Genomic DNA, 20,709 nt, shown 5'->3' with positions numbered 1-20,709 from the left:
AATTTGAATTCAAATATATAATTGATAATGCTTATAACTATAATAAATAGATACTATTCACTTATCAAATAAATTAAATGATAACTGCTTCTAAAAACCAATTGCTAAGTTATGGAGAAAAATAACTAACCTTTTTTGAAGAAAAAAAAATCGCCTCTCGTCCCCTCACTCAGTTGCCATAAACAGTGAGTTCACGGCAGCTTGGAGTGGGGAGGGGTTGGGGTATTTATAGGCGTGGCTCAAAGGCACCGGTTGGTGCTCAACAACCGGTGCCAAACAAAAGGCATAGGCACCGGTTGATGTTACTAACCGGTGCCTTTGTTGTGGGCACGTGGCGGCACCGGGCCATGGCAAAATCCGGTGTCATTGTCCACCCTTTAGGCACCGGTTGGTTCCACCAACCGGTACCTATTCCTCCATGTGCTTTTGGTACCGGTTGGTGGCACTAACCGGTTCCTATATTGAAGTTTTGGTACCGGGTGATGCTTTAACCCGGTACCAAACACCTTATCTTTGATCGCCGCTGGCCAAAGGTACCAACTGCTTTTGCAGCCGGTACTTATGCGTGGCATTAGTACCGATTGCAACAGCAGTTGGTATCTTTGGCTAGGACCTTTGGCCTGTTTTCTAGTAATGTCTGTTTCCTACGTATATGTTTCTCAGCGATATGCTTTATCTTCCGCCAATTTGGGTGACCTTCTGTCTGGCAGCTAGATGTAAGGGAGTGGTTGCAATCAGCAAGAATAAACATTGTTAGGGATCGAGGTAGCAATGGCAGCGACTCGATATTTGGACAGTCTTGAATGTTCAATTCGTGTAGCGATGGCAGTCGGTCCAAGTTATTAGGCAAAGATTCCCAAGTGCAGCCAGCGATTGTGAGAATCCGCAGATTAACGAAATGCTCACCAATCTTGGGTGGAGGAGGTCCATCACAATCCCAGAACATAAGATCTTGCATGTCTGGAACATCTGTGCTGTTCCAACCAGTATTGTCCAGTCCTTCTGTCAACCAACTTGGGTATCTCCGACCACTGTAGTCCCGAATGCAAAGTGACGTAATTTGGGGTGGTGGATGGAGGCCCTCAAGTACCTCTGCTTGAAGTTCAAGAAAGCAATTCTGATGGCGACTTCTCCGATTGGGCAGATTGGCAGGTGTCACAGGAAAGAAGACGTTCCGCAGTTCCTCTATCGCGTTTTTCTTCCTCCTAGAGATTTCATCCATACCGCCCCACTGCAGTGTCAGCTCTGTTAAGTGTACCTTGTCAGCTAGCCTGGCTTGGAGAGCTTCCTCCTTGCTCCTAACATTTTGAGGCATTCGATGAAAAGTTTTCCTCGAAGGTTGTTCAGGTGCTCCAGCTGTTGTATTTCATACCCCTTCTCATTTTTCACGTAAAAGTGATAAAGAGATTGCAGCGATGCAAGCCTTCCAACATTTGGGAAGTTGAACCCATACCACGAGACCATGTGACGCAAGTTGACAAGGTTAGCCATTTTATCCATGGAGTCACAAAGCAAAAGAGTGTTTGGTGGAACAGAGAGCTCCTGTAGATGATAAAGCATGGTAAATTCAGCTGGCAAAGTTATACTGTTGGGAGGGGGTGAAGAAATACCAAGGTAGCGTAGATGTTTAAGTTGACCGATACAGGCTGGGATCATGTGCAACCATTCCATGTCCAATTGCACCACCCGCAGCTTCCTTAGTCGCATGAGCACACGCTTAAAATCATCTTGACTGATCTTATTGACAGAGTAGCACATGATTAGAGTGCTCAAGTTTCCCAACTCCAAAATTTGCTCCGGGAATACAGTTTCACTGTAGGACTCAATGCAAAGATGCCGAACATATTTAGGAATTTTTCCCACAGCACCTCTCTTAATTCTAACACAATCACTCCCAGCAACAGCCTCAGTTAAGTCATGAAGTAAATCATGAACCGTGAAGTACTCTCCAGAACTAAAGTCAGAACTTGTCTTCCTTTTTAGTTGGAGAAATGCACATGAATGCAAGTCATGAAAGTAGTCTTGACCCACATCTTCTACATTCTCCTCCTCTCTTGCATTAATGGCCTTCACAAAGCCTTGCGCAATCCACATATGAACTAGCTTATCACGTTCCAACTCATATCTTCTTGGGAAAATATTCCAGTATTCAAAGCATCGCCTAACGTCCACATCGAGTTGTTGATAGCTCCACCATAGAGCTCCCTTGGTCTTATTCAACATGTCAAGTCTCGCGGCTGTTTCCCAAAAACTGATATCTGGGTTTCTCCAAAGCTGACCTGCCACTGTTACTGCTGCAATAGGTGAACGGCATAACTTTTTAGCAATCTTTCTCCCAATTGGTATATATTTTCGATCATCATAAATTGTACTGTCTAAAGCATAATGCATGAACATTAAGAAGTATTGTTCCTCATCCAGATCAGATATTGAAATAAGCCTCTTAGCACCTAGAGATGCCTCTTTGTTTCGGGCAGTCACCAGGATTTTGCTTCCTCTCTTCCCAACATTTAATGGAGCAAGTATCTCCTCCAGGTCCTGATGATTCTCATCCTTCACCCACAGATCATCCAGAACCAACAAGAAACGTCTGCCTCTCAATTCTTCCACCAACTTTGCTTGGAGCTCTTTACAATCAATAATATCAGAGTGCCTTTTTTTTTGTCATCTCCTCAAGCATATCATGCAGTATATCATCTACTCTGAAAGTCTCAGAAACATGAATGAGCATGATCCGATCGAAGTTTTACCAGACCCTGGAATGCCATGTATGCATACCACAGAATAACATTCACTGCTACTACTGCTTGGTGCATCATCATCTGGTTCCGCACGGAGTATACTTGTGATCTTATCACGGTCTATATCACGACCAAATACCTTCCGTGTGGTACTTGATCTAATGCTTCTCCTATTGATGTTGGCATTATTATTCTGTCCAGTTCTGCTTTGCTGGTTCAAAAAGTCCGATTTCTTCGCGTCAGTGACAACATTTTCGAGCTCTACTATTCTTTTCCGCAAGTTCCAGCGAGCAATAATAGGCAGGGAAAAATCTACTGTGATGTCATCTTCCTGCAAGACGCAGGGAGAGCCACATGCTCAATTTGTACTCTCTTAGTGTATTGCCCCCCCCCCCCCCATTCAAATTTTGTTTCCAGAATGCGTGCAATCATACTTGCATGACCACCCACGTATGGATACAGTATTGAATTGATTATATGGAACCTTAATAACATAGTAATGTTGCAATATGAGCAATTTAAGAATTAACATGGAAAAACATATTTAACTACCAAATTGTATCACAAAAACATGTGAAATTTTCGTTAACTTATGTAAAATATTTCTTTCCTTCTGTTAGCATTTTGAAGATAACCTAAAAAGTTGTTGAATGAGGTAAATTAGACTCTTCATCGCAATGGTCTGAAAATCAACTGCTATTAGAGATCAAGAGGAAATCATTCATGGCATAATTACTATCTGGGTATTATATAAGAAATGCTCTGATAGTAATTATGATGTCATTTAGCTGATGATGTTATTTTCTGTTTTGAGCACTGTGACGCAGTCGGTCAAGTTTTGATTTTTTTCCTACTATCTGTATATATTAAAGACTTATGAGAACTGAAAGGAAAAAATTAGGCAAAGGAATTCTAAGGCATATGTACTGATCCCTGCTGGTCTGATTGTTGACTTCACGCTGTCTATCTGTCTTCTGTCCATGAGCTTCCTCCCTCGAAGCAAGATGAGATAAGATTATCCCTCATCTAATTGAGCTCGACCACACGGACCTCCCTAGATGGTAATCTTCTTCTTGATGCATGTGAAACTAAAGTACTACCCAAAATGTTACGCTCTATATGATTTTATAATTATATTTACATGTTGGAAACAGCAGCTTGAGGCATTCCTGGATTTCAGTCTATATATAAATCTTCCATAACTCTGTTGGAATTTTTGGTGGTCAAAAACGCAGAAAATGCAGAAAATAAGAAAAAAGGGGAAAAAGGATAAGGACGCCATGATCCTGTTCCGCGCCCTTATCGGAGGCGCAACCGTAGGTTGTGGCCCCAGGTCGCCCAGCGCCATAATAAATAGTGGAGCCCGACTTTTAGAGTTTTAGTCTAACCTAGTCCAAACCCTAGCCGCCCCACTACAGCCGCCCGATCCTTGGCGACGCTGGAGCCTCCTGAAGGCTGTTGCCAACCCGCCGTTGCCATCCCTGAATAGTACCGGTGGCGTCCTGAAGGCCGGAGGTACCCACGACGACCCTCGACCACACTGGGAACGACTACGGACGTGCCTATGTCGCTCTTGTCCCCAACCAAGATGGCCGGTGCATATACTACATTTGTGATGCTGCTTCTCGCCGGTCTAGATCTAAACTAGTACTTGTCATTTCTTTTGGGTTGTGCTCATGTTGTTTAGGTGCTAGATCCTGGAAATGTTTAAGTGTTAATCCATGTTTTTCCTACATTTGGTATCTTTCACCTAAGCACCTACTCCGTGAGCCATTAGAACCCTAGATCTAGTCAAGTTTTGGATCTTGGTTGGTTTTAGTTCTTGGTCTAAGTGTTTTACGTTCTCCATTAAGTTTTTGTACATGTTTAGTATAGATCTATTAGTTCTAAGTGTAGATCTCGCATGATTAATACTAGATTAATACTAGACCTTCAAGATAAGGAACGTGAAAAAGAACCTCATATCCAAAGTACCTGCCCATGAGAAAAGACAAATCCCCAACTCAAATTCGAAAGCCATAAGATTTCAGCATAAAAACTCACAAACACAACAACATAAAAAAGAGTGCACCCCACGGCGGCGCCCGGCTTTCCACATGACGTACTGGCCAGGTGCCGCACGGCGGCTTGCGATGAGGCCACGCGGGGCGGCGCACCATAAGATACTGGGCCACTGAGCTCCAATGGCCGAAACAAAAAAAAGATGGATGGCGTCGTGGCAAGGCATGCTGTGGATGCGCCGTTGGTGCCATGGTGCCGTGAGGTGCTAGGACCAGCGGCGCACTCCGTGTCCCACCGAACCGCGGATCAGGAAGCCGCAAGGGTGGCACCAAGGACCGGCAACGACCCAGCACCGGCCGGCCGCACCCACACGTGGCATCATAGCCACGGCGGCGCTTGGGCCGTACCGGGGAGCGCCGGCAGCACAGCCATGAGGGGAGCCGGGGGTGGCACAGAGGGCCGCATGAGGAGGGCGGCGGCGCACTGGCCGCCGGCCTTGGCTGCGGTGTGGAGAAGTGAGGGAGGAGAAATGAGTTAGGGTTAGGTTTCCCTAGATGAGTTCTCCTTTTCATACCTCTGAAATTCACTCACGGCCGTCGGATTGAGAGTTTTTAAGATCAACGGCTCAGATTGCTTCACCATGGGGGGAGGCTGGGGGATCCTATCTATCTTCTGGAAGATAGATAAGCCCTTTAAAGTCCACTTTTGGCCCAATTATCTACTACAAATATATTCAATATTTTGATAGAATTAGCTCAACATTTAGTTAAACATGTTCAACATTTGACTTTTAAAATATTGAAACTATGAAGACAAAATGTTGAAATTGGAAACGTAAAATGTTGATAATACTAAAATAGAAATGTTGAATAGTGTGCTTCTCCGACGAGCTTCACGTTTCTTCTCTGGCTACAGTGAACGGTGACTGCGCGCAGCGTGGAAGGCTAGCAGCGGCCGTAGCCCAGCAGCACCAAGCTGTAGCGGCAAAGCTGCAGCAAGCAGCAGCAAAGATGTATAGGATTTCTGGGCTGGGGGGGGGGGGTTTGGCAGTCCAGCCATTGCCTGTTGGGCTGCTGGCCCCGGCGGGTGGGTCGAGAGGGCGGCGCGGCTGGGCTGATTCGCCGCCCCGCCCGTTTTATTCATTTCTGAGCTGTTTTTTCAGTGTATTTTGCTTTATTTTCCAGATGGGCACTAAGTAAATTTATTTTGAGCATTCTACACTGAGTAAAATCATGAGAAAATGGAACCAATGTCAATTTTATTCAAAAAATTTTAAGTTTATTTTGAGTATTTATTTAATTTCTGACCAATGTTGTTATTAAATAATTGCCATGAGATGCTTAGTTTAAATTTAAGTTTATTTTGCTTCTGCCCAACAGTGATGCAAAATTAAATTTCTGCTGCATTCATTATGCTAAGTTACTTTGTTTCTGCCCAACAGTTCTTTTATTTGTTACTGCCCAACGGTGTTGCAAATTGCTTTGTTCATGTTTTAATCTGGCCAACGCTGATTAATTCATTTATTCATTATGTTGTCATTAGTGATTAAACTCTATTTTTTTCTGATACTCAGATCCCACTGCTGCCATCATCATAGCTTATGTCAATGGTGTGGAACAAGCTGTTAGGTGATAACTTCGCAAAGTGGAGTCGTGAGATCCAGCTAATTTTGGTCATGATGATGGATAAGGATCATTCCATGAGAGACAAAGCTCCTGTAGCACCAGTTGCACAAGGGACTGATGACACAACCCTTGCTGAGCGCACTGCTGCTTATGAGAAGGAAAAGGAGTGTTGGGAGCGCTCTAACAGAGTTGCTCACATGGTCATGGATTTGACCATCAGTTCCACAATTAGGGGAGCTCTTGAGAAGGAGCCTAAGAGTGCAAAGAGTTTCATGACGAGCATTGAGGAGTACTTTAAGGGCTCTATAAAGGCCAACACGAGTAGTCTCCTGCCCCAGCTCATGTTCGCTAAGTACAATGGGCAAGGTAATGCCAGAGAGCACATTATGGGGATGGTGAACATCCGAGATAAGCTTAAGAACCTAGATTGCTCCCTTAATGATGCTACACTGCTTCACCACATCATGATCTCACTCCCACCAGTTTTTGGGCCTTTGAAGGTAAACTACAGTGGGAGTGATAAGCAGTGGGACATAACCACACTTGTGTAAGTGTGCCCAAGAAGAGGAAAGGCTTCGCTCTTAGACCTTGATCTTGTCAACCACCTTAGACAAGGTGGTCGCAAGAACAACAACGGGGTCTTCCGCTCCAAGAAGGATAAGAAGGGTAAGAAAACCTATGATGCTCCTAACCAAGATGGCTCCTCCACTAAGACCTCCCACTACTACCATTGTAAGCAAGAGGGCCACATCACAAAGTAATGTGATCGCTTCAAGAAGTGGTGCATTAAGAATGGTAATGATGACATAATTTCTTTAGTTGATGAGTCCTTTTATGCATATTTTCCATTAAGTACGACTTGGTGGATTGACTCAGGCGCCACTGTTCATGTTACTAATTCCCCATAGGGATTGTCTGGCACGTGGACTCTAAGAAGGGGGACACGAAAGCTCCGAGTCACAAATGGGGTTGAAGTAGAAGTGGAGGCCATTGGGACTCTTCAGTTATCACTTCACAACGGCTTCACACTTCGTTCATTAGATGTCCTTCATGTTCCATCCATTTAGAGAAACTTAATTTCTATTTCTAAATTGGATCGAGATGGTTATTCGTTCACTTTTGGGAACAATAGATGTGTAATAAGTTGTGATGGTGATACAGTTTGCTATGCACATTTACATGATGAGCTTTATTTATTGTCCCATAGTTACATCTCTTTGATGAATGTAAGTGATATCAACCATAAGTGCAAGAGAGGTAATGAGACTTCATCAAAATTATGGCACTCATGTTTAGGCCATATTTCGAAGGGGAGAATGGAGTGTCTCATTAGAGAAGAGATACTCCCTAAATTAGAGTTCTCTGACTTAGTTCAATGCGTTGACTGTATTAAGGGAAATTTGCAAGACAAATTAAAAAGGATGGAGCTAAGCGCAGTTCAGGATTATTAGAATTAATTCACACTGACATCTACGGTCCATTTAACGTAAGATCAGTGGATGGGTTTAGTTATTTCATCACATTCACTGATGATTTCTCCCGTTATGGTTATATTAACCCTATAAGAGAAAAGTCTAAAGCACTTGATAAGTTTAAAATCATCAAAGATGAAGTAGAAAATCAGCATTAGTTGAAGATTAAAGTGGTAAGATCAGACAGAGGGAGCGAATATTATGGGATACATGCCACATATGGACAAATCACGGGTCCCTTTGCTATGTTCCTTCAAGAAAATGGAATAGTAGCTCAATATTCCACTCCTGGTGAACCTTAGCAAAATGGAGTAGCTGAGAGAAGAAACCGCACCCTAATGAACATGGTGCGCAGTATGCTCAGCAACTCTACATTGGCAATGAGTTTATGGATGGAAGCACTAAAGACTACCGCACACATAAGTAACCGTGTTCCTAGTAAGTCAGTCCCTAAGACCCCTTATGAGCTCTGGACTGGTAGGAAACCCAGCATGAATTATATGCATGTTTGGGGTTATGCAGCAGAGCCGAAATTATTTAATCCATCCCTTGGAAAAAATAGATCCTAAGACAGAAAGCTGCTACTTCATTGGTTATTCAGAAAAATCAAAGGGATAATAATTTTATTGTCCTAAGGGTACCACTAAGTTTGTTGAGACAATGCATGCTGTCTTCTTAGAGGAAAATGGGTGCATTGAGCCTAGGCAAATTGATCTTGAGGAAATGCAGACTCATGACTCCACTCTGATGACTCAAAATTATTATGTGCCTACGACTCAGTTTACAACATCGACTCAGGTAGCTGATCCTCCAGAAGTTAATGTGGAGAGAACACATGTCGTAAGCGAGCATGAGGATGTGCCTATAAATAATGAGAATCAAAATGAAATTGTGGCATAACCTATTGAGCAACCACAGGATCAGGCTGCTGATGGGACTCAGGAGGCAGAGCAAGAGCAAGTAGCTGTGCCTATTCCTGTAGCAGAACCACAATCTCTAGGAAGATCAGGACGAGAAAGGAAATCAACTGTCTCAGAAGATTTCATGTATTTAAGTGAAGGTCACGATATGGGGAAGCTTGATGATCCGAACTCGTTTAAGGAAGCCATGAGTAGTGAATACTCCCACAAGTGGATTGAGGCCATGGAAGAAGAATTGAAATCCATGAGCACGAATAAGGTTTGGGACCTGGTAGAAATTCCTGAAGGAGCTAAGAAAGTAGGTTGTAAGTGGGTCTACAAAACGTATGACTTCAAAGGAAAAAACGAACGGTTTAAAGCATGACTTGTGGCTAAGGGATTCACACAGAGAGAAGGAATCGATTATACAGAAACCTTCTCACCGGTCTCAAAGAAAGACTCATTCAGAATCGTTATGGCTCTATTAGTACATTTCGATCTCGAGTTACATCAGATGGGCGTTAAGACTGCGTTCCTAAAAGGTGATTTGCATGAGAATGTATAGATGGCACGACCGGAAGGTTTTGTTATGGAAGGTAAGGTACAGTTAGGATGCAAACTAAAGAAATTCATTTATGGATTAAAATAAGCGTTCAGACAATGGTATCTTAAGTTTGATGAAGTAATTAAGAAATCAGGCTTTGTCGAAAATGTAGTGGACAACTGCAGATATATTAAGATCAAGGGGAGCTCTTTTATCATCCTCGTGCTTTACGTGGATGACATCCTATTAGCTTGCAGTGATAAGAACTTGTTGTATGAGACAAAAAGATTTCTCTCATTGAACTTTGACATAAAGGATCTTGGTGATGCCTCTTATGTTCTGGGCATTGAGATACACTGAGATAGGTCCAAGGGTGCATTAGGACTATCTCAAAAAAGCTTACATAGAGAAAGTTCTTAAAGATACAATATGCACAAATGTTGAAGCACAACTGCTCCAGTTGTTAAGGGTGATAAGTTTGGGCTATCTCAGAGTCCCATGAATCAGTTAGAAATTGATCAAATGAGAATGATTGCATATGCTTTAGCTGTCGGAAATCTTATGTATGCACAAGTGTGCACGCGCCCTGACTTAGCATTTATTACCGGGATGCTTGGCAAATTTCAGTCTAATCTGGGCATGGACCACTTGAAAGCGGTTAAGAAGTTCTGCATTATTTGCAGGGCACTAAGGAATACATGCTCACATATAAGAGAACAAGGAATTTAGAAGTAGTTGGGTATTCAGATGCCGACTTTGTAGGATGTGTTGACACTAAAAAGTCGACATCAGATTATGTCTTCACACTTGCGAATGGAGCGATTTCATGGAAAAGTTCCAAACAATCGCTTACTGCAGCATCTACGATGCAGGCTGAGTTTGTAGCATGTTATGAGGCCGTAGGGCAAGCTGTGTGGCTTAAGGGTTTTATTCCCGAACTAAGAGTTGTGGACGCATAAGTGAACCACTAAGATTGTACTGCGACAATATGGCCGCCGTTTTCTATGCTAACAACAAGTCGAGTGGCGCTGCCAAGCACATCGAGATTAAGTATTTTGTTGTGAAGGATAGAATCCAAGATCATACTATTGAGTTAGAGCATATAAGCACTAAGGAAATGCTCACGTATCCACTAACGAAAGGCTTACCTCCCAATACTATTCATGAGCTTATTGCCAGCATGGGATTATCGGATAGCCTGTGATCTTGGAGTTAAAGGGTCGTAAGACAACCACCTCCCATAAGATAAAGTAGTTGTGTGCATTGTAGACAACTATGTTGTAGTGGGATTCGTTCTATATAGTAACTCACTGCCTCTTGTACAACTCTACTTTAAGTATGGCATTAGTTATCGGACTTTAGACCAAAGGGGAGAATGTTGGAATTTTTGGTAGTCAAAAACGCCGAAAATGCAGAAAATAAGAAAAATAGAAAAAAAAATAAGGACGCCGTGATCCCGTTCTGCAACCTGATCGGAGGCGCAACCATACACTTGGTTGCGGCCCCAGGTCGCCCAGCGCCATAATAAGTAGTGGAGCCTGGCTTTTGGAGTTTTAGTCTAACCTAGTCCAAACCCTAGCCGCCCCACTACAGCCGCTCGATCTGTGGCGGCGCTGGAGCCTCCTGAAGGCCGTCGCCAACCCGCTATTGCCGTCCCTGGATAGTGCCAGTGGCGTCTCGAAGGCCGGCGAGACTTGCGACGACCCTCGACCACGCCGGGAATGACTACGGACGCGCCTACACCACTCTCGTCCCCAACCAAGATGGCCGGTGCATCTACTACGTCTGCGATGCCGCTTCTCGCCGGTCTAGATCTAAACTTGTACTTGTCATTTCTTTTAGGTTGTGCTCATGTTGTTTAGGTGCTAGATCCTGAAAATGTTTAAGTACTAAGCCATGTTTTTGTCATTAGCATTTTTACTGTCACGTTGGCACATAACGATAGCAACTAACATATCCGCACAATAATAGTTTCACATGACGCTGGTACTTGGATATCCATGTTAAGTCTTTTAATGGAGAAGAGCTGAGCAAAGGAAAACAACTGACCAACCGATATGATATTCAGCAAGGGTTAAGAGAGGAAACATTACACTAACTTCACACTTGATTTCAAAGCAGTAAATGCACTGAGAGTAGAACAATTCAAGAATCCAAGCTTTGCTACTGGATTTTTTTTTAGATAATGGAAAAAGTTCCAGCTTCAAACCCCTCTAGAGAGAGGCATCAGTGCTCAATTATTACAAACACACACCTAGAGTATAGACCACACTCAGAGATTTGCTGCTAGCTAGAATGCTACTCCTTCAACTATTTACACACTACCGTTCTGCATTGGTTGTGTACCCAGCCTCCAATATACGAGTTTGACCATCATTTTTTCTAAGCATATGTTACAAAAAAAATTTATGAAAAATATAATGATTCAAAAGTCATAGTTTGCAAATAATGTTCTATGTTAAAAAATCATAATATGCATGATGTTTATTAATCCATTAAGTTTCAAAGCTATAGTTGGAACATGACACGGGGCTAAGGTTGTACCTGATAACTTGTGATGCCGACCACCGCTTCATATGACAAGTTTTGGTAATAACGAGCAATCTCAACAACATTGGCTAACTTGTTGAGCATGGATTGACCTAACGAGTGCAAGAAGGAAACCGAGGCTGCATGAGAAATTGGTAGCATTATTGGAGCTGATGATCCGTGCCGGGTCGCATGCAGGATTCGTCCCAGTGGAAGCAAGCTCCTCGCCAACTGCTGTAGAGGAGCTTGAATGTTGCGCACACATCGCCCAAACCAGCTCCTCCTGCAACAGGTAATCCATGTCCTGACAGCTTTGGAGATGGGCTGCATCCAGTAATCCAGCCAGCTTCTGTCTTGACGCTGGCCATATCCCATGATGTTTTTCTTCTTGATTTGGTGATAATCTATGAGATCCAGAATGTCTTCTGCTTCGTACAAAGCAGATTTCACATCCTTGGCCAATTTGTCAAGTGTGCTCACAGCAGATCTCTCTTTTCTCGCTTTCCTCTGCATCCTCTGCTCCTCTATGTCTCTCAGCGTCTGCTTCATTTTTGGGATGGTGTGAACATCCAGCTCTCGGAGCTTTTGAGATGGATCGAAGCCGAGGTGAGAAAGGATTTTATTCGAGAGCAAGAGAATGATGGGCGCCAGAAACCAACCAAGCACGGTTATGGTGCCCGTCAGAACTGTTGGCCAAAAAATTGCCATGGGATGTTTTTGCAAAAGGAGATGGTCGAGCAGGTACAGGTGAAGTGGCAGAGGAAGAACAATGGATCACCTAGTTTTGTAGCTCTTAGGATTAGGCTACCATGCTGCCTGACGACAAAGTCACGAGTCAATTCCCTGAACCACTTCGAAAGGAGGCTCCATTTGACGCGGTTTCCTACCAGACCTCGCATAACTATGTTCCATGTATCTAGTCTATTTCGAACAAGTCTCCCCATGTGGCCATGTCCCGTCCCAATCACATGCCTCTACGAGTGGACTGAGTAGAAACCTGTGTTGGGTACAGTGATAGCTCTAGATGATTCAAATGGGAGGGTTAAATATGGAATAAAAATTTGTCAATCTAGTTTAGTTCATTAACTCTTCAAAGTTCAAACCAATCCAATCAGAGCGAATTTCTTGTAGCGGGAGGTAAAATACCAAAATACCTTCCCCAAACTTTATCCTTTCACCGTGCATGATACATGGGTATAAATAATTTTTGTTAGTACTACAGCTAAAGTTTAGTCTGGTTATCCATATAGGAAGGATCATTATTTGGATATTGTCCTTTGTAATCACTAATGTAGTTTTCCAAAAAAAAAATCCTTTACCATTGACCAAATTTTTCCTTAAAAAACTTTAGCATTGACTAAACTTTAGTTTTAGACTATCTAAATAAACTCTAAGTTATGACAATGACATAAGTAATGATTGAGACATGGGGGAGACTCGTTCAAACTAGAATAGATATTGGATTTGGTCTTTGGCATTAGATCCTTAGGAGTTTACTGGTAATTCACTCCACCACCATCGGTTCAGTTGGCAAGTCATGCCAAACTCCTGCCCACTCATTATGTTTCCCAGCAATTGCTACAGAAGGGCATCTGCAGTTTCCTCGATCAAAAAAATCCTGAACTGACCGGTAATCGCGTGTTGCATTTAAGGTGTCAGGTTCGAAAAATTATATGTGCAGGTTCGTCTCAAAAAGTAATTTTATAATACAAAAAATGTAGTTAAAGTAGTATGCTATAGATCGATGTACAAAATGGGGCCTTAAAATTCTTGTTTTTCTTAGTGAGGAAGGAATTAGTTCGAGGGATTTGTTTGGCAGAATATGAGCCCTATAGTTAATCTAAGGGGTGGAGTCAATAGCTTAAGTCAAAGGCCCCAGGAGGGTTAAAGTAGATGGAGGACCGGACAAGCGATCGGAGGGGGTGAATGGGAGCCTCTAAAAAATTCTCTAAGAGAACAAAGTCTATGTCCCAAATTCAACCCGACGCACTTCTCTTCTAACCGTCAAGATGATACAAGCCAACAAGTGACAAGTTCACCCTAGAAACGGTTAGGAGAAACTCAACTCAAAACGGAAGCAAGTGAAAGTCAATTTATGCGAGCAAGACACAACGCAAAGCGGAAGCGCTGATTTACTAAATTGCCGAAAAAACTTTCACTTAACCAAGAATTAAAAGTTGTCTGAAATGCAAGCAAATCCACAAAGAAAGTTCAGCTCACTAATCATCCAAATAAATAATTGATGAGTGTAGAACGTAAGGGTAAGTACAACCATGCAGACAGCTGCTGTCTTTTTGTTATAAACAGACAGCTGAACAGATAGCTTGTACAATAGGTTATCTGTTTGATTGTCTGCAGGATGATTAATTCATCTTTTTACACACAAACTTATAGTAATTTAGTGTATAATTGATTTTTGTAGTCATTTTATTGCATACACAAGAGAATGAATAATACATTCAAATATTTTGTATGACTCTTAAAATAACCGTGTATATTATACACACACATTCAAATATTCATGATGGCCGAGTTTCTCTAACACCTCTAGTGTTAAACAAATAGAATTAGGCTAATTAACTTCTGATCTTGAGAATTAGCATTTCATGAAGGCAAACTTTTCTTTTTTATTTTATTCCCAACCAAAACATACACTAACTATATGAACAAATGGCATGAATGTGTAAAGCCATTCTCATAGAGTCCAAAACAGTTGGATTTGTCATTTTAGCAGGTTTCTATGATTTGTTATGATTTTTCAAAGTTCACAATAATTAATTCTAAAATAATAACGAAAAAAGAAAAAAACACTTTCACAAACGGAACTCTGAAACTTTTCAATCTTCATAAGAAGAACCTTTTTCTCACGAATAGGTCCTCAGATCTATCAATGACAACCCCCAACCCCCCCCCCCCCCCCCCGAACTTTCCCACCTCCCAACACTACCCTTATTTCTCCGGACTTAAACCCAAATCTTTTATCAAACATGCCCTACACTTATTTCTCCTTCACCAGCCAACTCCCCTTTCTTCTTCCTCCGGTCAGCAACGATGCCAGCACCAGATTGGGTCTGGAGCAGCGCCGGCTAACCCTCCCGGCACGGGCGGACTAGCCCAGGAACAACCCCTCCTCCCCGCGCACCATCTCTCCCACTTCTTCCCCTCCGAACACTACCCCAGCAGCGTGGCTACGGCGTCAACGGATGGCCGATGAAGATGGTGTATGGTGGCGGCTCTCGAGTGGCAGTTTTGATGGGGTAAAAGGGTTGAGGAGACTCAGTGCGACGAGGGGGTTCAATTTTAGTTGTCGAGAGAGGATGGGAACTCAATAGTGAGGCAGAAGGACAGCCATGGCGGCACCAGAACTTGTTGAGTGCAGGTCCGAACCTTTGCCGGCAATTGAGTCCTCCTCCTCGCGCACACGGGATCCATGCATCCGCCGTCTCCTCGCAGCGCGCCGTACAATGGGAGCCTCCATCATCTCTTGGCCTTGGAGCATGCGCCGCGTCTAGTAGACTAACGAGACGTCGGCTCGAGCGTAGTCGCGGATTGCGAGGGGGCTTCTCGCAAAATTATGGTGCATGTCGACAGATCTCGACAGGCCGTTGTACGTTCTCTAAGTGAACAAAAGCAGTATACATCACTAGTTCCAAAACAAACACTACGGCAGAATCTCAGTGAATAAAAGCAGTATGCATCGCTAGTTCCAAAACAAACACTTCTACAGAGCAGACATATAGCATGCACACCGAGAGAATTATGCTTTGGTGCACGAATCTACAGGAATCATGCAAAGCTTAAGTGAATATCTAATTCAGCAAGTAATGATTGCCTAACCGTTCTTACTGTAGCATGAAAGCAACATTTCACATTTGAAAAAACCAATCAAAAGTGAGCGCAGCAAGAATGCATGTAAGCCTCGCTGAACTTGGGAGTTGGGTCTGAGTGCGTGTGGACACCTTGCTGTGCCGACCTGCTCCTTCTCCTGGGTCGCTTTGGCGTGCGCCTTGCAGCTGTCCACCGGTGCGGCGCGGCAATTCGTCGAGCACCGTGCGGGCGTGAAGCTCGGCTGCCCAACCCTGTGTTTCAGCGCCCCGTCTTTATCCGCTGCAGTGCTGCTGTGCCTCCGCGCGCTGTCCCGTTCAGGAGAAGACCGACCACCAAGTGCTGTGGGCTGCCTCGCCCCAACCCGGCCAGGTGACCGGACACCGACGCCAGCAGAGCTGTGCGGGCGGCCGCTGACCGGTTCCGCCTGGGCCCGGCCGCCTGAGCTCGACTGCTCCTCCAGCGGCAGGACCTGCGGGCTCCCGTGCGCCGACTGCGCTGCCCGCCCAGCCAGGAGCGGATCCGGCGCTGGTGCTGCCTGCCAGGCGATATCCGCGGAGCGCAGAGTCTCACGCGTCTGCAAGTCGAACGAACAGAAATAAAAGGACTCGAAAAATCCAACGGAAATTAAGAAGCAAAGAACACGAGTTGAATCGAATCAAAAACCTGGAGGGAACAAGGAGACAAGCAGAGTCTCACGCGTCTGCAAGTCGAACGAACAGAAATAAAAGGACTCGAAAAATCCAACGGAAATTAAGAAGGAAAGAACACGAGTTGAATCGAATCAAACACCTGGAGGGAACAAGGAGACAAGGGTCTCTTTTCTCATGAATCTGAGATACGAGAACTCAAAAAACTATCTCAATTCCTATTCATAGGTGGAGAAGAGGATCGGAGAAAAGACAAAAACCTAAAGAGAGGAGGGGGCGATTGGAACTGAACCACCAAGTTTGGATGGCTGCCCATCCCCATCTTATTATCCTCCAAGTCTCTTCCAAAAAAACAGAAATATTCCTATGCTATTAAATATAATACCAGACCATATAGGGGCAAATTTGTCCATCTTTTTGTAGAGACACTGGATGAACACGCCGCCTTCGTGACTTCGCTTCACCTCGACGGAAGCTTCCCGATGGAGCCACGTGCCCTCTGCCTGGACCTTGACCGCGTCAAGTCCGCCTCCGGTTTTGAGACCCAAACCGGTCAAACCCGTCTCCCTCGGTTTCGAGGTCAAACCCTCTCGTACGCTGCCGCACGACATGACTGACTCCCCGATTTTGAGGTCAAATCGGTCAAACCGCCGATGTCGACGCATGTCCGACCTCCCGCCGAGCCTTGACACCTTCGAGTCGTTCACGCGCGCCCGCCGCACGGGCCGCCTACTTGACTCGCCATCGTCCTTGCCGACTTGGCTGACGCTGTCTTTATCACCATGTACTTTTGCTCTTTCATGCACCATGGAAACCGCCTATAGCTCCGCACAGCTTCCTCGAGTCCCTCGGTCTAGGCCTACTCGAATTCACCCTTCACCGTTTTGGTCCCTCGGCATGAACCTTTCGCTTTTCCAAGTCTACTCGCGTCCATCCTTCACCACAGTCTTTCAGCATGAATCTTCCGTCTGACCTTCACCACGCGCCGGCGACTGCTATGACGCATCCTATAGTTTCACATCACGAGCCAAGAGATACATCAAATACATACGATGTTGTCAATTACTTAACACGGGTGACCATCATTGGTCCTCAATCTCCCCCTTGTGAATGCATTAACAACACCCAGCAAAAAATTATCTTTAGAACAAAATTAAAAAAAGAAAAATCAAAACAAAGCTCATTCAATAGATCAGAGCGAACCGAAGAAAATACGCAATCTATTAAAGAGACATGCTAGAACTGCATTGGCCCCTCTCCTACCGTACCTTCCAATCCACGCGATGATCATGCAGGGCCCCCACCACTTTTGGTAAACAAACGCACAGTGTTCACATTAAAATAGTCTGACAATAAGGTGCATATATTATAATGAAAAAAAGGTCCACAAATCTATTAAAGAAAGGGAGGGACCCGTACAGTGGGTGAGGGGGAGCGCAAGAGGTGGCGCAGGCGAACCAGGTGGCCAGGCACCTCGAGTGGTGTTGATACGGTGATGCCCCTCCTAGCTATGCCTTTTGCACGAGCTTTTTTTAGATAAATGGATGTCCCAGCCTTTTGCACGAGCTAGGAGATACACAACTAAGGAGCGGTAATGGGTTCAGGATGTTGAATTAGAAAAATTTAAGAACTGGGTCCTAAAAGAATTGAACTCTAATCTTATATAATTTTGAGTTAATAAATTTAAGAATTTTAATGAAGAAACTACTAGAGTCATAACCTATTACCACCCGTGCACAGCACAGCAGTATCCGTGCCTGCCGGCTGTGAGCCTGTGATGATGATCTGAACCCCCGGGCCCTCGCACTGGGGTTGGCGGAATGGCGGACCGGCTTGGTGCCCCTGGTGGTGTGAGCCAGGCATAGAGCATCGGACGCGAGACTTCTGATTGAGCTTATATTCTGTGCATAAATTGTACTTGACCCAAGAAATCTGTACACTTGGTGCAAGTTTATATGTATCACATATACACGAATACACCCAAAGATAAGGTACTCATTTTGGCACCCTTTCCTCTAATCAAATGCTTTCAAGTAACACAACTCTTTTTCACTGAAATGTCAAATGTTGCTTGCTTTATATGGCCAAGCTTCCACACTGCGCTGTCATTTGCAGGTGTATGGAAGCTACACCCAACTAATTCTACACCCGCGTGCTATTTTACATCCTAGGTGTATACGCACGATTTGCCAAGTGATTGCAGGAAATGTGAGAAAATGTTTTGTAGCACATTAAACCTGCTCAAAATTGATGTGGGGGTTTTTGATTACCAAACATCAGTGTTGTGGTGTTGTCACGTGAGCTAATCACGTTCTGTCTTCTTCTGTGCTTCAAATTAATAATATGTCGGGTCAGTAAGGCTTACTCTCTAGTGATTTACGATTTGCACATTTGCACGCGTGCATCACGTTTAGTGGGAAATTCACAAATAGGCCTGCGCCAAGGGTGGGTTCTTGGACTTGCTCAACTGCGTAGTTCTACAATTTTTATTTATACTTTTTTATTGAAACAAACAAAAGGAGCACGCCCAACAGTAAATTTATTAACATGAAGGAAAAGGGGGTTGATCAACTAATGAAAGACATAAAGCGAGTAAAAAATTACAAATATTTTGATGTATTCGTGAGAGCTGTGCCCCTTTTGGAAAATGCAAAAGCAGATTAGAACACATTGCCCGCCCCTATCTGTCGCAGCTACAAATCAGCTTTGTATGGGCGGGTAAAGGGTCCGCCACTGTAAATGTGTTTCCAAGGGCAGGTCAAGGCAGTTGGACTAATTGGGCTTGGCCCATAATTAGTCTACTAATTAAAGAACTTCAAAGGCCCACAATATTTGCTAAGTGGAAAAGGGATTAGTACCACATTGTGTTAACAGTAATGAGGTATTCAACTTAAATAGTGAGTTGTGAGTGTTGTCGGTCAAAACCTACCGGCGAGTAGCGACAGGCAACACGAAGAGCCGGGAGGCTGCCGGGGCGCTGGCTAGCACCGGTCCCTCGGTCAACGGCCCAGATCCTGGCACACGCCGATGCTTCCGGAGATGCAGGGCGTGCCACCTGACCTATACCCGATCAGGAAGGTGCAAACGTGCTTTCGACGGTTTGCCTACATGCACAAACACGTGTAAACATTAGTCTGGTCGGCTCCCCGAGGCGACACTTGCATCGGCTTTAAAGAGCCGATCGAGTCCCGGTGTCAGATCAGATCAGCATATCTGGATATTAATAGATAAAGCAAATAACTGCAAAAACTATTTCAATTAGATCTAGTTAATCTAATCCACGACGGTAAAAGCTTCACTGCTAGATCGGAACATCCTACACGTAGTTAGGCCTAACGAGCGTAATAGATAACCAAACTTTAACCAGAATAGAGGCCCAGGAATAAGCAAAAGCCGATTCCCGGATCAATCCCTGTTAAGATCAAGGCAAAGCATCTAATACGTCGCCGGATCGTCCAACCCGTTTGCAAGGCCTAAACTAGCAGATATTAAGCCGATTCTTACGTATAAGAACAAACCATAACAGATTAGATCTACTAGATAGAAAAGAAGCATGGTGTTATCTCTACGCGACTAACTCTATGCAACGAGAATTAGTATAAGATTAATATGTGATCACGCAGAGATAACATGATATTCGTAGATGATAAACAACAAGAGCATGATAGATCTACTAAAGGTCATGCTACGAATACCAGGATAACTAGCTCTACTCGCCATAAAAAACGCTTCAGTACGAGTAATACCAAGGTAAAAGTAAGAACAATGCTGCCCTGATCACAAGAAGTGATCAGGGCAGCATGATGCTTACTTGGATGAAACCCTAGGATTAGGGGTGGCGGTGCGCCGAAAATTGTTGTTGCGAGACGTGATGACGTTCTTCTTTTACGAATGTCATAGGGTACATATTTATAGTCCGGAGACTTGGAAAACAATCTAAACTAACGTGTCCATATTGGACTCTATCTCTAACTCAAACTAAACTTAAACCTAAAGGTACATGGCCCAGATGGCCCGAACGTCCACGCAGGAGCCGATTCGTAAGCCCCCTTTAATTTCTGCATTAAGCCCAACTCACTTGCGGCCCATTAATTAACCCTGTTAATTTATGGCGATAACACATGCCCCCCTGGTTTTGGCAATGATAATTCCAAAACCATCTAGTTGCTTCATCTTCCTGTTGATGCTCATTAAAACGCACTACAACCACCATGGAAGACGCAACGTCTCTGCAGCCGGCTCCTCGCAGAATATGAAAGTGCCGATTCATCTTCCATTTTTTTTCTATTTAATCTCACCCTGAATCGACTCCTTTCACCACAAACTCGTCTTGCTCCCTCAGCCAAACAGCGCAGAACACCCAAACCTACATCAGCCATGGCGATGTCCTCCTCCTCTGGCTCCAACTCCATTGGCTCCCCTC

The 20,709-nt window shown here is 44.1% G+C and overlaps 1 protein-coding gene and 2 long non-coding RNA genes across 3 annotated transcripts; all 3 read right to left on the bottom strand.

Moving 5' to 3' along the window:
* Nucleotides 1-1,266: 1,266 nt before the first annotated feature.
* Nucleotides 1,267-2,768, bottom strand: LOC120667778 (putative disease resistance protein RGA3). Its single transcript, XM_039947780.1, has 2 exons — nt 2,751-2,768; nt 1,267-2,553 (listed from the first exon to the last, which is right to left on the bottom strand). Exons 1-2 carry the CDS (start codon nt 2,766-2,768, stop codon nt 1,267-1,269), a joined length of 1,305 nt encoding a protein of 434 aa, XP_039803714.1.
* Nucleotides 2,769-11,426: 8,658 nt separating this feature from the next.
* Nucleotides 11,427-14,658, bottom strand: LOC120665835. The gene is made up of 2 exons (XR_005671370.1): nt 11,827-14,658; nt 11,427-11,664 (listed from the first exon to the last, which is right to left on the bottom strand). It is a non-coding gene; the product is annotated as an uncharacterized LOC120665835 (long non-coding RNA).
* An 831-nt stretch (nt 14,659-15,489) lies between these two features.
* LOC120665834 lies at nt 15,490-16,592 on the bottom strand. Its single transcript, XR_005671369.1, has 2 exons — nt 16,303-16,592; nt 15,490-16,213 (listed from the first exon to the last, which is right to left on the bottom strand). It is a non-coding gene; the product is annotated as an uncharacterized LOC120665834 (long non-coding RNA).
* Between the last annotated feature and the right edge of the window lie 4,117 nt (nt 16,593-20,709).

The sequence above is a fragment of the Panicum virgatum genome, chromosome 3N (genome assembly GCF_016808335.1).
Source record: "Panicum virgatum strain AP13 chromosome 3N, P.virgatum_v5, whole genome shotgun sequence".
Classification (NCBI taxonomy): domain Eukaryota; kingdom Viridiplantae; phylum Streptophyta; class Magnoliopsida; order Poales; family Poaceae; genus Panicum; species Panicum virgatum.
The sequence above is the reverse complement of the archived record's forward strand: the minus strand, read 5'-3'. Positions and strand labels throughout refer to the sequence as shown.